Here is a 14,033-nt window from a genome sequence, read left to right on the forward strand (position 1 = left end):
GGCCTGCCAGTAAACCCAGAGAAGAAGAAGACGAAGTGACGTCAGCGTAATCTTGCTTCAGGGAAAGTACTGCGTTGTGAAAGCGATTTGTCATGTCCAAGAAACTTATTGTGAAAGTTTATTCTTTATGTTAGAGTTGTCATGTCCCTTTGTCTTGTGCGTTATGTCTATACCCTTAATTATTTCTTCCTCTCATTTCAGGCCTCCACGCTCCCCGCCCCTTTTCTGTCTCCTGCGTCCTTGATTATTTTCCCCGCCCTGATTGTTTCCAACTGTGTCCCCTTTACCCGTGTATATATTGTGTTAGCTCCCTCCTGTTAATTGTCAGTTCGTTGTCTCACGAAGACCACGTATCGGCTTACCTCACGGACCTTTTCACGGACCTTTCACGGACCTATGCTATAGATCGCATTATAGTTTTCCTCGAAAGAGTGGTTTTGTTTTCCTTGTTTTATTACTGTGCAAATTCCAGTAAAGTCTTTATTTTGAAACGCTATCTGAGTCTGAGTTTTGAGTCGTGCAATTGAGTTCATGCCTCAGTGTTCTCCCCTTGACAGTACGAACTGACCATCAAAATGAACTCAGCCGACTCAGATCAGATTAAGAACGCTATCCGTTCTCAGGGCCAACGTCGTGGGCAACAAGAGGAGCGTATGGCCACCATGCAGCAGGGAGTGCAGGATCTAACCAGCAGCCAGGGGGAACTACAAACATCGTTGACGACCCAAGTTAATCTACTGGCAGCAGAGGTTCAGCGTGTGCTCACTCACCTGCAGGCTGTTTCTCCTCCTACGACTCCTCCGGTTCCAGCGGTGACCGGATTCGATCCCAACCGGGTTACTGAGCCGCACAGTGCTTCCATGCGTCTGGCTCCACCCGAAAGGTACTCCGGGGACTCAGAAGGCTGCCGGCCGTTCATCGTGCAGTGTGAGTTACACTATCACCACCAACCGGCTGCTTTTCCCACGGACATTTCCAAAGTGGCTTTTATGATCTCTCATCTCTCCGGCCGAGCAGCAGCGTGGGCCACGGCAGAATGGTCCCGAGGCTCGCCTATCTGCGGGTCTCTGGAAAACTTCATAGACACTATGAGGAAGACCTTCGATCAAACCACGCCGGGCAGGGAAGCAGCTCGGGCTCTGATCAAGCTGCGACAACATCAGCGGAGTGTGGCTGACTACGCCATCGAGTTCCGGACTAAGGCAGCCGACAGCGGCTGGAACTCCGCTGCATTGTTTGACGCTTTCGTCAGCGGTCTCTCGGATTCTTTACAAGACCAGCTGGCGCCTCTCGATCTGCCCGCTGATTTGGACTCTGTCATATCCATGGCTTTACGTATAGACAATCGTTTGACGGAGAGGAGAAGGAATAAATCCAAGGATGCGGTTGATCCACCTCTCCAGAGGAGACGCTCGCCGCTGGATATTACTTCTTCTTGGAGGCCCCGTCACCCCTCACCACCTGCGTTCCGGACAACAGCGCCCCCTGGCTCCGTGGAGGAGCCAATGCAGTTGGGCCGCGCCAAGCTGTCGCTGGCAGAACGTCAGCGTCGATTCAAGGAAGGTCTGTGTTTCTACTGCGGGCAGCGCGGACACCCACAAGCGGCTTGTCCGGTAAAAGAGGAGGCTCACCAATGAAGAGGAGTACGTTGGTGAGCCGGATCTCTTCCTCTGACTTTCCTCCTCGCACCCTGACCCGGATCCAGGTAAAAATCAGAGACAATGTAGTTACTCATGGTGCTCTCATTGACTCAGGGGCGGACGAAAGTCTTATGGATTGGGGTTTAGTTAAAAAATGGGACATAAAAACTAAACCTCTACCCCAGCCTCTTGAAGCGAGTGCTCTCGATGGGCGGCTGTTGTTTAAAGTGACTCACCAAACGGAGCCTTTAGAAGTAAGATGTAATGATAACCACCATGAGACAATGTCTTTTCACTTATTTAACTCAGCCCAACATCCACTCATTTTGGGGTTTCCCTGGTTGAAACTTCATAACCCTCACATAGATTGGCAATCTGGGAGGGTGGAGGGGTGGGGAAAGAATTGCATTGATCTCTGTTTTAAGCAGGTAGCAGAGATTGACAGGGGATGTAACACTGGGAGTGTTAGGCAGGATACAGTCCCAAAAATATATCTTCCGGATGTACTTTCAGTTCCTTCCTGCTACCACGACCTTAGTGAAGTTTTTAGTAAGTCCAAAGCTCTGGCTCTTCCTCCTCACCGCTCCTATGACTGTGCTATTGACTTGATTGCCGGGTCTCCCATTCCTAAGGGTCGACTTTATGCAATTTCAGGTCCTGAGAAAGAGGCCATGAAGGACTATATTGATGCCTCCCTCAAGACAGGGCTTATTCGTCATTCCTCATCCCCAGCAGGGGCAGGGTTTTTTTTCGTGGGCAAAAAGGATGGGTCTCTTAGGCCCTGTATCGACTACTCACCTCTCAATGACATTACGGTTAAAAACCGGTACCCCCTCCCTCTCATCTCGTCCGCTTTCGAGCAGCTTCAGGAAGCCAAGGTTTTCACCAAATTACACCTGCGGAACGCCTATCATTTGGTCAGGATCAGGGAGGGCGATGAATGGAAGACGGGTTTTAACACCCCTTCAGGACATTATGAATACCTGGTCATGCCGTTTGGATTGTCAAACGCTCCTGCAGTCTTCCAGGCTATGATCAACGACGTGTTGAGGGAGTTTCTGAACCGTTTCGTTTTTGTTTATCTGGACGACATTCTGATCTACTCCCCTGACCTTCACACCCACAAACAACATGTCCGCCTGGTTCTACAGAAACTGCTCCAAAATAAGTTGTTTGTCAAAGCTGAAAAGTGTGAATTTCATGTGGAAACAGTCACTTTTTTGGGCTTCATCATTTCCCCAGGTCAGGTCATGATGGACCCAGAGAAGGTTAGCGCAGTAGCCTGTTGGCCTACCCCTGACTCTCGCAAAAAAGTGCAGCAGTTTTTAGGCTTTGCTAATTTTTACAGACGTTTTGTGCGGAGCTTCAGCGCTATTGCAGCCCCTCTTCATGTCCTCACGTCCCCTCAGGTGCCTTTTGTGTGGTCTCCTCAGGCTGAGGAGGCTTTTTCTCGGCTGAAAAAGATGTTCACCACTGCCCCCATACTTACCATGCCGGATCCCACTCGCCAGTTCGTGGTGGAAGTGGATGCCTCCAACGAGGGGGTGGGAGCGGTCCTCTCCCAGCAACAACAGAAGGACAACAAACTTCACCCCTGCGCCTTCCTGTCCAGGAAGCTCTCCCCGGCAGAGAGAAATTATGACGTGGGAAACCGTGAGTTGCTGGCCGTGAAGTTAGCGTTGGAAGAGTGGAGGCATTGGTTGGAGGGAGCCGAGCATCCTTTTGTGGTCTGGACCGATCACAAGAACCTGGAGTACATCAGAAAGGCCAAAAGACTGAACTCCCGCCAGGCTAGGTGGACCTTGTTTTTCAACCGTTTTGACTTTGTTCTTTCCTACAGGCCGGGGTCTCAGAATGTCAAGCCTGACGCTCTGTCCCGTCTGTTTGACCCTGTGCCTGCAGCCAAGGAGCCGGAACCCATCATCCCATTGAACCGGGTGGTAGGAGCGCTGACTTGGCCAGTAGAAAAGGAGGTAATACGTGCCAATGCTGGAGCTCCTGCACCAAGGGGTTGCCCGCCTAACCGGATTTTTGTTCAGGAGGCCGAGCGACCACAGGTGATCCACTGGGCTCACACTTCGCTGCTCACCTGCCACCCCGGAGTCAAGAGAACTATGTTCATTGTTAAACAACGTTTCTGGTGGACATCCATGGAGAAGGAGGTGAAGGAGTATGTGGAGGCGTGCCCTATCTGCGCTCGAAACAAGACCTCTTCCAGGTCGCGAATAGGGTTATTACAACCACTCCCTATTCCCAACAGGCCCTGGTCAGAGATCTCCATGGACTTCGTCACTGGCCTGCCCCTCTCTAGAGGTAAAACCACAGTTCTCACGGTAGTGGACAGATTTTCCAAAATGATTTTCCAAAATTTCATTGCTCTGCCAAAGATGCCCTCAGCTAAGGAAACGGCGGAGGTCATGATGCAGAATGTGTTTCGGGCTTCATGGTTTCCCTAAGGATATTGTCTCCGACCGGGGCCCCCAGTTTGTGTCACGCTTCTGGAAGGAGTTCTGCAGCCTCATCGGTGCCACGGTCAGTCTCTCGTCTGGATATCATCCGGAGTCTAACGGCCAGACAGAGCGCCTAAATCAAGAACTGGAGACCTGCCTGCGCTGCCTGGTGTCCCAGAATCCATCCTCCTGGAGCGAGCACCTCACCTGGGTTGAGTATGCACACAACATCCTCCCTACTTCTGCCACGGGCCTGTCCCCGTTTCACTGTGTTTATGGCTACCAGCCGCCACTGTTCCCAGCCACGGAGAGGGAGGTCACGGTCCCGTCTGCCCACGCTCTGGTCAGGCGTTGTCGGCGCGTGTGGGCTGCGGCTAGGAAGATACTCTGCAGGAATTCACAACTGGTTAAGAGAGCAGCAGACCGAAAACGCCGACCAGCCCCTGTATACCAGCCAGGCCAAAAAGTCTGGCTCTCTACACGAGACCTTCCCCTCCACGTACTCTCCCGAAAACTGGCTCCCCGGTTTGTGGGTCCTTTTCCCATCACCAAGGTCATAAACCCAGTCTCAGTGAGACTACGGCTTCCCAGGGCCATGAAGGTACATCCCACCTTCCATGTAGGGAAATTAAAACCATTGAAGGAGAGCGCTATGGTTCCCACCGTCAAACCCCCCCCGCCCCCCCGGATGATCGATGGAGGTCCGGTTTACACGGTCAAGTCACTATTGGCTAGTCGGAAAAGGGGTAGAGGGCGACAGTTACTGGTTGACTGGAAGGGTTATGGTCCTGAGGAGCGGCAATGGATTCCTTCCCGCTTCATCGTGGACAAAAGCCTCATTGAGGATTTTGACCGCCTCAACTCAGAGGAGCCTGGGCCGTCAGGAGCCGTCCCTAGAAGGGGGGGTACTGTCATGTCCAAGAAACTTATTGTGAAAGTTTATTCTTTATGTTAGAGTTGTCATGTCCCTTTGTCTTGTGCTTTATGTCTATACCCTTAATTATTTCTTCCTCTCATTTCAGGCCTCCACGCTCCCCGCCCCTTTTCTGTCTCCTGCGTCCTTGATTATTTTCCCCGCCCTGATTGTTTCCAACTGTGTCCCCTTTACCTGTGTATATATTGTGTTAGCTCCCTCCTGTTAATTGTCAGTTCGTTGTCTCACGAAGACCACGTATCGGCTTACCTCACGGACCTTTTCACGGACCTTTCACGGACCTATGCTATAGATCGCATTATAGTTTTCCTCGAAAGAGTGGTTTTGTTTTCCTTGTTTTATTACTGTGCAAATTCCAGTAAAGTCTTTATTTTGAAACGCTATCTGAGTCTGAGTTTTGAGTCGTGCAATTGAGTTCATGCCTCAGTGTTCTCCCCTTGACACGATTGGCACTAGCCCCCTGGCGGATTCAGTGCCGTGGTACTTTAGTGCCGGCACTAAAGTACGGCAAGTCCTGCGGTGTGAAAGCGGCTAAGAAGTCACACGATAGCGTCTCAAATGTTCTGGCTTTATTCACAATCTTTAAATATATGTCTATCCCTCAAAATAACATATTTCTTTATGTTTCCCAGGCACATTAGTTTATTCACATTACTTAAATGCCATAGCACATATCAAATTAACTAAAACAATAAATAGAAATAGAAATACAGGTGTAATATATATATTTTTTTTACACAATAATACCACTACGATAACTACATTATCTGTATATTCTGCATTATACCTTACATGTTACTATACATGCTCTAAATGAGCTATTCACAATCTGATTAATTACTCATTCAAGTTAATCACATGTTAAAATATAACAAACACATTCCTTATATAACTACACAGAATAACAAGAACACAATAACTGATCCTAATAACTTATCAAACATTTACAATTAGCCTTAGCAAGGTGCTTAGTTAACCACAATAGCATTTTGCATGAATATAACACACTACTAGCATGGCTAGGCCACTTCTGTAATGAATTCATGTGGCAATGATAACTCTCCATTAACATTGTTTAAACTCTTCTACAAACATTTCTCTGAAGCACACACATTAAAGTACAACAGAAGGCATTATCTCGTTACATCACGACAGTGTATTGAAAATAACCAAAAATGTAATAGTAGGGGTGTCTGTTTTAACTAACTTATGCATTACATGCCTCATATTTTACATTCTGGTACACTTATACTTTAGTAATTTCACTTAAGTAACATTTAGAATGCAATACTTGTAAAAAGTTATTCCTAAACTGTGGTACTACTTTTAATTAAGTTCATGATATTCTCCCACCTCTGTCTTTGTAACACTTCAAGGTGTACTTAAAGGATCTTGTGACTCCACTCTTCCTATACTTCAAAAACATGACATCAGACTTGAACTGTGTTCCTGATGGACACACTGACCAGTGAGCATAAAAACCTGGATAAAATAAAGAAATATACACATTTAAGTATATACAATATTGTCCAAAAATGTGACAGCTTAACCATGTTTGTCCCTACCTGTAGGTATAACCAGGTGAATGCCATCCGCACGGCCTGTAAGACGGGAGTAACAGAGTGCCGGACCCTGACAACCGAATGGTTCAAACAATGGATGGAAGCCCCTCAACACAATTTGTTGGTCTATATTATATATCATTTGATAACTTTTTTAAGTTAATAATTTAAGTAACACAAACTGTCTTATCAGGATCCATCCCAACCTGCGCTCAGTGGTGTACTGCAGTGCCATGGAGGCAGGAGAGGAGGCAGAGTGGGAGTTTGGCTGGTCTCAGTTCAGGAATGCTTCTGTAGCCAGTGAGGCAAGCAAACTCATGTCTGCTCTGGCCTGCACCAGCGATGTTAGCCTGCTGAAAAGGTGTGTATCCATACAACTTTTCCACAGATGAAAAGAGTAACGAAGTGATTTATAGTGAAGTTCCACGATCTCTCTTAGCTTCTTTTAGTAAAATGTATAAACAAAATAGGGAAAATAAAAAGATTAAAGCAAAGGACATGTTGTCTCCCCTTTGCAGCACATACCACAACAACAGCAAACAATTTATATACATACATACAGTGTTCAAATTACCCATTTTGCTTTTTCAGGGCCCTCGTGTGGAGCTGTCAAGCTTGACCCTAACGCCGCTTACAGCCGGCCAACTAAAAGTTGTTCCATTCACGTTGTCATTTTTAGACTCCTCCGCTTCTTTGCTTGTGAATCCAAAAGCTGCGAGGCTTGGCTGTTTTCATTTCACCATATTTTTTATTACAAAGCCAGAGTTAAAAAAATATCAATATGAACATTTCAAATACCGCGCCGGCATCGCCACCGTAACCATAGCAACGTAAGTAGCGTAAAGAATGCACGTACAGATGGCAAAACCCAGAAATGTTCACAAATATGAAAAAAATATTCAGAAACTGTAATGAATAATGACTATTATTTATTTCAAGAACTTTTATTTACAGGAACTCAACATTTCTAATCCGTGTGACACAAATATGCAATAAAATGTTGGGCTCCTCCTATTTATCTCCAAGTCAGCCTTCAGGGTAGCTCCGCCCCTCTTTAGGGGAGCCAAGCTCCCCTAGTTCCCCCCATTTCGCATATGCATACATATTAAACAGAGGGAAGAAAAAGTACAACTGAGGGTCTCACACATTTGAAGACCCCTCGTGTTGCGATGCCAGTTGCAGGCAGGTGAGAAGAGATTAATGGGCAAGTGTTTGGATACAAGCACTTCTTGACAAAAGAATAATAACATTGATTTAAGACAAAGGATACGTGTTAATCGAGGACTTTACTTCCCCTCTTCAGTAACTTTTTTCAAAGGTCCCCTATTATACTTTTTTTCAACAATATATTATAGGTCTCAGATATATACAAACATGTCTCTGAAGTGTTTGGCTGAAACACCAAACAGATAATTGTAGCATCCCATAATCCCCTCTGTTTCAGCCCTGTTTCAAAAGTGCTAATTCTCTGTCTGTAGCTTTAAATGCTAATGAGCTGCTGCTGGCCACGCCCCTCTGCAAAGTGATTGGTTAAAAAACATAATGGTGCCCTAGGAGGAGATTCAGGTGATAAGGTGGGCGGGGGATACCTTGGTTGGTTATTGGCTAATGGTTACACAAGCCAAAAAAACTGATCAGCTCATTTTCATACAGGTTTTTAAATAGGTGGATCAGGAGAAAAACAGAGAGAACATATTTTTTCCTGACACTATCTGAATCTCTTAACACGCTGGGGACATATATTTATCTAAAGAAGATTTGAAAACGTGAATTTTGCATAATAGGGGGACCCCAGAGAAACAATAGGGAGAAAACAGAGAAAAGCTTTGGGAGTTTAGGTGCCTGCTACAACAGTTTACCATTGCAAGCTTTGCGGGTAATCACTTCACCACCAAGCTTCTGGCCCCCACCTATTCACATGTATGAGTGAATGTCACTTTGTGGTGTGACTGTGAAAGCTCAAACTCAAAAGAAGATTAGTAATGAGAGCGAGCAGAGAGCAGCACTACTGCTTACTTTTTTTAGTGCAAAAAATGAAAGAAAGGAACGCCATGTTGAAAATTATCTAATATACCATTGTTGTTCTTAAAATACCCTTTATTGACTATACATGATTTTTCTATGACCTGTTTTAAAGAGAATAACCAGACAGCCAGTCTCTCAACCTTGTAATGCTTTTGATTAGATGAGAATGTGCCAGTCGAAAGAGATTTGTTTAAAATGCAACTATTTTTTTTTTTAGGTATTTGTCTTATACCTTGAACTCAACTATGATCCGTAAGCAGGATGCTACCTCGGTCATCACATCCGTGGCCAGCAACTGTGTGGGACAGGTTCTGGCATGGGACTTTGTCAGGGAACATTGGGAATACATGTTCACACAGTGAGTAGCACACTCATATACGTTCATCTGTATGTGACAAAAAACAGAGAGATAACATACTAAACCGACCAAACTGTCCATGGAGTCTTCAGGCGGGTAACAATGTAGCTTTGAGTGTAAGTGAGTCTGACATTATATACGGGGAAATCACTCCTTTTGTCAGTTTTGTGATTTTAGAAACATTGACTATATTCCCAGGTAAACTTGACAAAGTTACTTTGTTATTTACAAAATTCAATGATGAATTCAAAAGTACTTTATTTCGATTGTATTGCTATATGAACAAAAGTGCAATAACATTTGGTTTGTGAACGCTTTAAACAATAAGTTGCTTTTTAACAGCATTATTCCCTTTACACAGTAGCAGTTCAAATATTTTCCTCACTTCCAGGGCATTACGTTTGATCTAGTTTGTTATAGAAGTTACCCTCAGAGTCCAGTGATAAGAAAATTCAACTTTGCATTGGTTACAATAACTCTGGTTCTATCAACTCCTCCCTCTGAAGAGATGTAAAATGTCCATGTAAGAGTTCGGTACCTTCCTCCATGTTTCTGTCCCGCCACTTCTTTCTGTTTCTGTTCATGTGAGCGCTGCAGCAGTCTTAGGCCCGCCCCCTATGCTCTCATTGGTTGTGACGTGTCTGTATTAACCCTTTTCCACCAAACCAGTTCCAGTTCTAGCTCCATGCTTTTCTGTGTCCGAACCGGTTATTATTTTTAGGCCCAGTTGTGTTTCCACCGCTCAGAGCCCGACTGGTGACATCACGTTTACGTCTCTGATTTTCTCAGAAACGCCGCTCACAACAACAACAATGAGGTACTGCGTCGGGTCGATGACCGTGTTGCTTTTAATCATACGAAGCCAGATTAGATTAAAAAACTACTTTTCCAACCTTATACTTTTCTCCATTACATTACATTACATTACATTGCATTTAGCTGACGCTTTTATCCAAAGCGACTTACAATAAGTGCATTCGACCAGGAAGATACAACCTTTAAGAAAACAGAATCATATAAGTACATCAGGTTTCATAGAGCCAAACATTTCAAGTGCTACTCAACTGGCATTTAGAAAGCCAGCCCTTTATTAGTATATAAATGCTTTGTTAGTAATTCTATCGCTCGAAGTGGAGTCTAAAGAGATGAGTTTTCAGTTTGCGTCGGAAGATGTGCCGTGGTTCATTATTTACTAATGTGGTTCAGCGGCATTTACCGACCGCAGTGCTAATCGTCCACCGGAGTTTAGTCTACTGTTTACTCACGGCAGAGTTTAGTCTCCCGTTAACTCACGGCAGCGGCTGCTGAAAAGTATTCACTGTCTGACTGTCACACAAGCAGCTGATAAATATCCCCCATCCCCATCAGTGAATGTGTTTCAGTGTGAATTTACGCTGTTTGGCATCACAGCGCTGTTATGCAAGTTTCTGTGGTATAAGACGTTTTCTACAGGCATATTTGAACCTACCTGTGATAGTCGGACATGGCAACCTGTGTAGCCCATGTATTGATTCTATCCGATAGCTGCTATAATACAAAACAACAGGAACACATCTGCCTGCTCTTCATAGTGATAAATAACAGCGAACGGATGGTCAAAGTAAGGTCAAAATAAACAGAATCACACTAAGCCTGGTCAGTGTTGCCTGACTTTATAAAATATGTTAAAGTGTGTGTAAACCTAAGAACCAGTTTTCGGTGCTTAGAGCTGGCCCCACTGCAGTGGAAACAGGAAGAACCAGAGCTTAATCAGGCTCTAGCCCGGAACCGGCCCTGGAATCGGTATGGTGGAAAAGGGGCATGAGTGTATTCAGAGCCCGTGAGCAACAGAACTTTCGGAAGAATAATATTAATTAAAGTAACTGTTAATGCACAATAAAATAATTGTCGTTGTTAATTAATTAATGCGTTAACGCGACAATAACGCGTTAACTTGCCCAGCCAATACAGTCAGGTTTGGCAGGCCCTTCAGAACATTTCCAACTACAGGGGCTGTGACATGTCAACTGGGGACTCAAGTCTGTCACTGGCAGAGGAGCTGAACTGCTTTTTTGCTGGCTTCAAGACACCACAGCATTACTCGCTCACTGTAGAAGAGCACGATGTGAGACGGGTGCTCAGAGCAGTGAACCCCAGGAAGGCTGCTGGGCTTGATGGAGTACGGGAAGGTGCTCAGAGCATGGGCCAACCAGCTCTCACAGGTCTTCACCAGCATTTTTGTCATCAAGGAAAGTCCCGTGCATGGTTCTGTGTTTGTAAAAACAGAACCATGCACGGGACTTGCTTCACCGACAGGAGTGAGACGGATCAGATGGGGCCCCCTTAGGGAGGTCTCCTACTGTCATTTCAAACGTTGCGCACTGCCCCACTATTGTAGATTAACTGAATTTGATCCAGGCTTATGGCAATGTATGATGTCTGTTTAATTGCATTTTTTCAGTTCTTGTGAACTTGGCATCAACAAAAAAAATGACATTGACACTGCTGTCATTTAAAGTTGTGTCGTACCTCGGGGGCCCCCTACTTGTCTGGGGCCCCAAGCATTTGCCTGCCTTGCCTGTCCTTGCCTTGCCTTACATCACATTAAGACCTGCCTGTTACGATTATTGTGTTATGTCACATTTTGTATGTCTTGTTTTGGGTGTTTTGGTGTTCTCCCTGTCATGTTTTCCATTGGTATATTGTCTGATTGTGTTCACCTGTGGCCCTTGTGTTTCTCCTCCCCTGCCGGCTGTTTCTCGTCTTGTGATTACCCCTCCCTGTATTTAGTCTTGTCTCTTCCTGTGTTCAGTGTTGGTTCGTCTTTTGTTTGTGAATGAGTTCACCGGTGAGTGTTCTGTTTTTTGTTATTTTCTTTTTATCCTTGAAATAAAGGTTAATCAGAGTTATCTGCCTTTGGGTCCTGCTTCTTTCACTCAACCGTAACAGAACGAACCAACCAAAATATGAGCCCAGCAGATCCTTTTGAGCAGGAATTGTTGGATTTGACCTTTTCTTTGGCTACCTGCCTCTGATCAATGGATGGGAGCATCCGGGGTTCAGCAGCGAGAGGCTGCTCTGACAGAGGCACGCCAGATAACTATGGAGAAACCAGGCTTGGTGAGATTCTTACCTGGCTGGATTTTGGAGTTCCTCTCGATGTGTTATCCCCTGCCTGCTAGCCTCAGGCATGCTAGCTCTCTGCCTCCCAATTCCCTTTATGACACCACACGCATCGGTGTGGTCCGTTTGGAGTCAACCCTTGCTTCTGCCCCAGCTCCTGCTCCTGTCCAGGAGCCGTTCTCTGGAACTCGTCTGGCTTTTGGAGGTCCACGAAGCCTCCAAACGGCTCTGGCCCCAGCAGCCATGGTCCCAGACCCAGTTCTGGCCCCGGCAGTCATGGTCCCGGCCCCAGTTCCGGCCCCAGCGGCCATGGTTCCAGATCCAGCTCTCTCCAGTTTCCTCTCAAGTCCCCTCTCAAGTCACCTCTCAAGTCTCCTCTCGAGTTCCCTCTCGAGTTCCCTCTCAAGTCACCTCTCGAGTTCCCTCTCCAGTCCCTACTCAAGCTCCTACTCAAGTCCCAACTCAAGTCACTACTGAATGCCGTTGAAGGTTCCGCTGGGGGTCCTGCCAACTCCATGTCCTTTCCCGTTGGGGGTCCCGCCGACTACTCTTCTGCCGGGGGTCCTGCCAACCCTATGTCCTGTCCCGTTGGGGGTCCCGCCGACTGCTCCTCTGCAGGGGGTCCTGCCAACCCTGTGTCCTGTGCCATTGGAGGCCCCGCCAACTACTCTTCTGCCTGTGGTCCTGCCAACCCTATGTCCTGTGCCGTTGGAGGTCCTGCCGGGGGTCCTGCCAATCCTGTGTCGTGTCCCGTTGGGGGTCCCGACAACTGCTCTCCTGCCGGGGGTCCTGTAAACCCTATGTCCTGTCCCGTTGGGGGTCCCGCCGACTACTCTGCCGGGGGTCCTGCCAACCCTATGTCCTGTCCCGTTGGGGGTCCCGCCGACTACTTTCCTGCCGGGGGTCCTGCCAACTCCATGTCCTGTCCTGTTGGGGGTCCCGCCGACTACTCTTCTGCCGTGGGTCCTGCCAACCACTTGTCCTGTTCTGTTGGAGGCCCCGCCATCACCTGTCGTGCCGGGGGTCCTGCCAACTCCTGGTCCTCTTCCGTGGGGGATCCTGCCGAAGCCTGTCCCACCGGCTCCGGTTCCTGTTCGGCTGACACCGGGTCCTGCCCGGGCTCCGGAGCTGTCTGGTCTTCGCCCTCATGCCCGGCCCCCTGAGAGCAGCGGTTTTTGCCCTCGAGCCCGGCCCCCTGAGAGCCGCGGTCTTCGCCCTCGAGCCCGGCCCCCTGAGAGCCGCAGTGTTCGCCCTCGTGCCCGGCCCCCTGAGTGCCGCGGTCCTCGCCCTCGGGCCCGGCCCCCTGACTCTTCCTGCCGCTGCCTTCGCCCTCATCCTTGGCCCCCTGAGTTCGCCCGCTGTGGCCTTCGGCCGCTGTGGCCTTCGCCCGCTGTGGCCTTCGCCCCACCATGGACTCTGCCTTGCCCCCGGGCCGTCCGCCCGAGACCCCCACCTTGGACTCTGCCTTATCCCCGGGCCGTCCGCCCGAGACCCCCACCTTGGACTCTGCCTTACCCCCGGGCCGTCCGCCCGAGTCCCCCTTCTCGGCTTCTGCCTTACCCCCGGGCCGTCCGCCCGAGATCCCTTCCGGGTCCTCCGCTGTGCTCCTGGGCTGTCAGCTCAATCCCATCTTCCTGACCCCCTCCACCCACCCTGGTGGCCTAGTGATGCTTCTTTCACTCAACCGTAACACTGCCTCCCTCCACCTTCGACCCACACCAGTTTGCGTCCCTCCCAAACTGATCCACTCTGCACTGAGCCACCTACAACATCGTGGGAGCATTTTAGTTTGCAAACTGTCAAACCTATGACTCCCCCCCACCCACCTGTTCCTGGATCAAAGATGTCCTCACTAACCGCCCACAGTTTGTGAGACGTGGCCCCCATCACTCCTCCACCCACACACTCAGCACCGGCTCTCCTCAGGGCTGTGGGCTGAGTCCACTCCTGTGCGCGCTTTAC

At 48.0% G+C, this 14,033-nt stretch overlaps 1 protein-coding gene across 4 annotated transcripts in view; it reads left to right on the plus strand.

The window, feature by feature from the left end:
• Positions 1 to 14,033, plus strand: part of LOC307041411 (aminopeptidase N-like) — a 388,536-nt gene that overhangs the window by 87,460 nt on the left and 287,043 nt on the right. For all 4 annotated transcript variants that reach the window (XR_013808750.1, XM_079684804.1, XM_079684805.1 and 1 more), the window contains 4 exons: positions 6,401 to 6,492; positions 6,596 to 6,706; positions 6,780 to 6,947; positions 8,829 to 8,969. Coding sequence is in view for 3 of the 4 variants with exons in the window: in XM_079684804.1 (XP_079540930.1) it covers positions 6,401 to 6,492; positions 6,596 to 6,706; positions 6,780 to 6,947; positions 8,829 to 8,969 (512 nt within the window). In the remaining variant the exon portion in view is untranslated. The remainder of the gene's footprint in view (positions 1 to 6,400; positions 6,493 to 6,595; positions 6,707 to 6,779; positions 6,948 to 8,828; positions 8,970 to 14,033) is intronic.

Source organism: Notothenia rossii (genome assembly GCF_949606895.1).
Source record: "Notothenia rossii genome assembly, chromosome: 5".
Taxonomy (NCBI): Eukaryota; Metazoa; Chordata; class Actinopteri; order Perciformes; family Nototheniidae; genus Notothenia; species Notothenia rossii.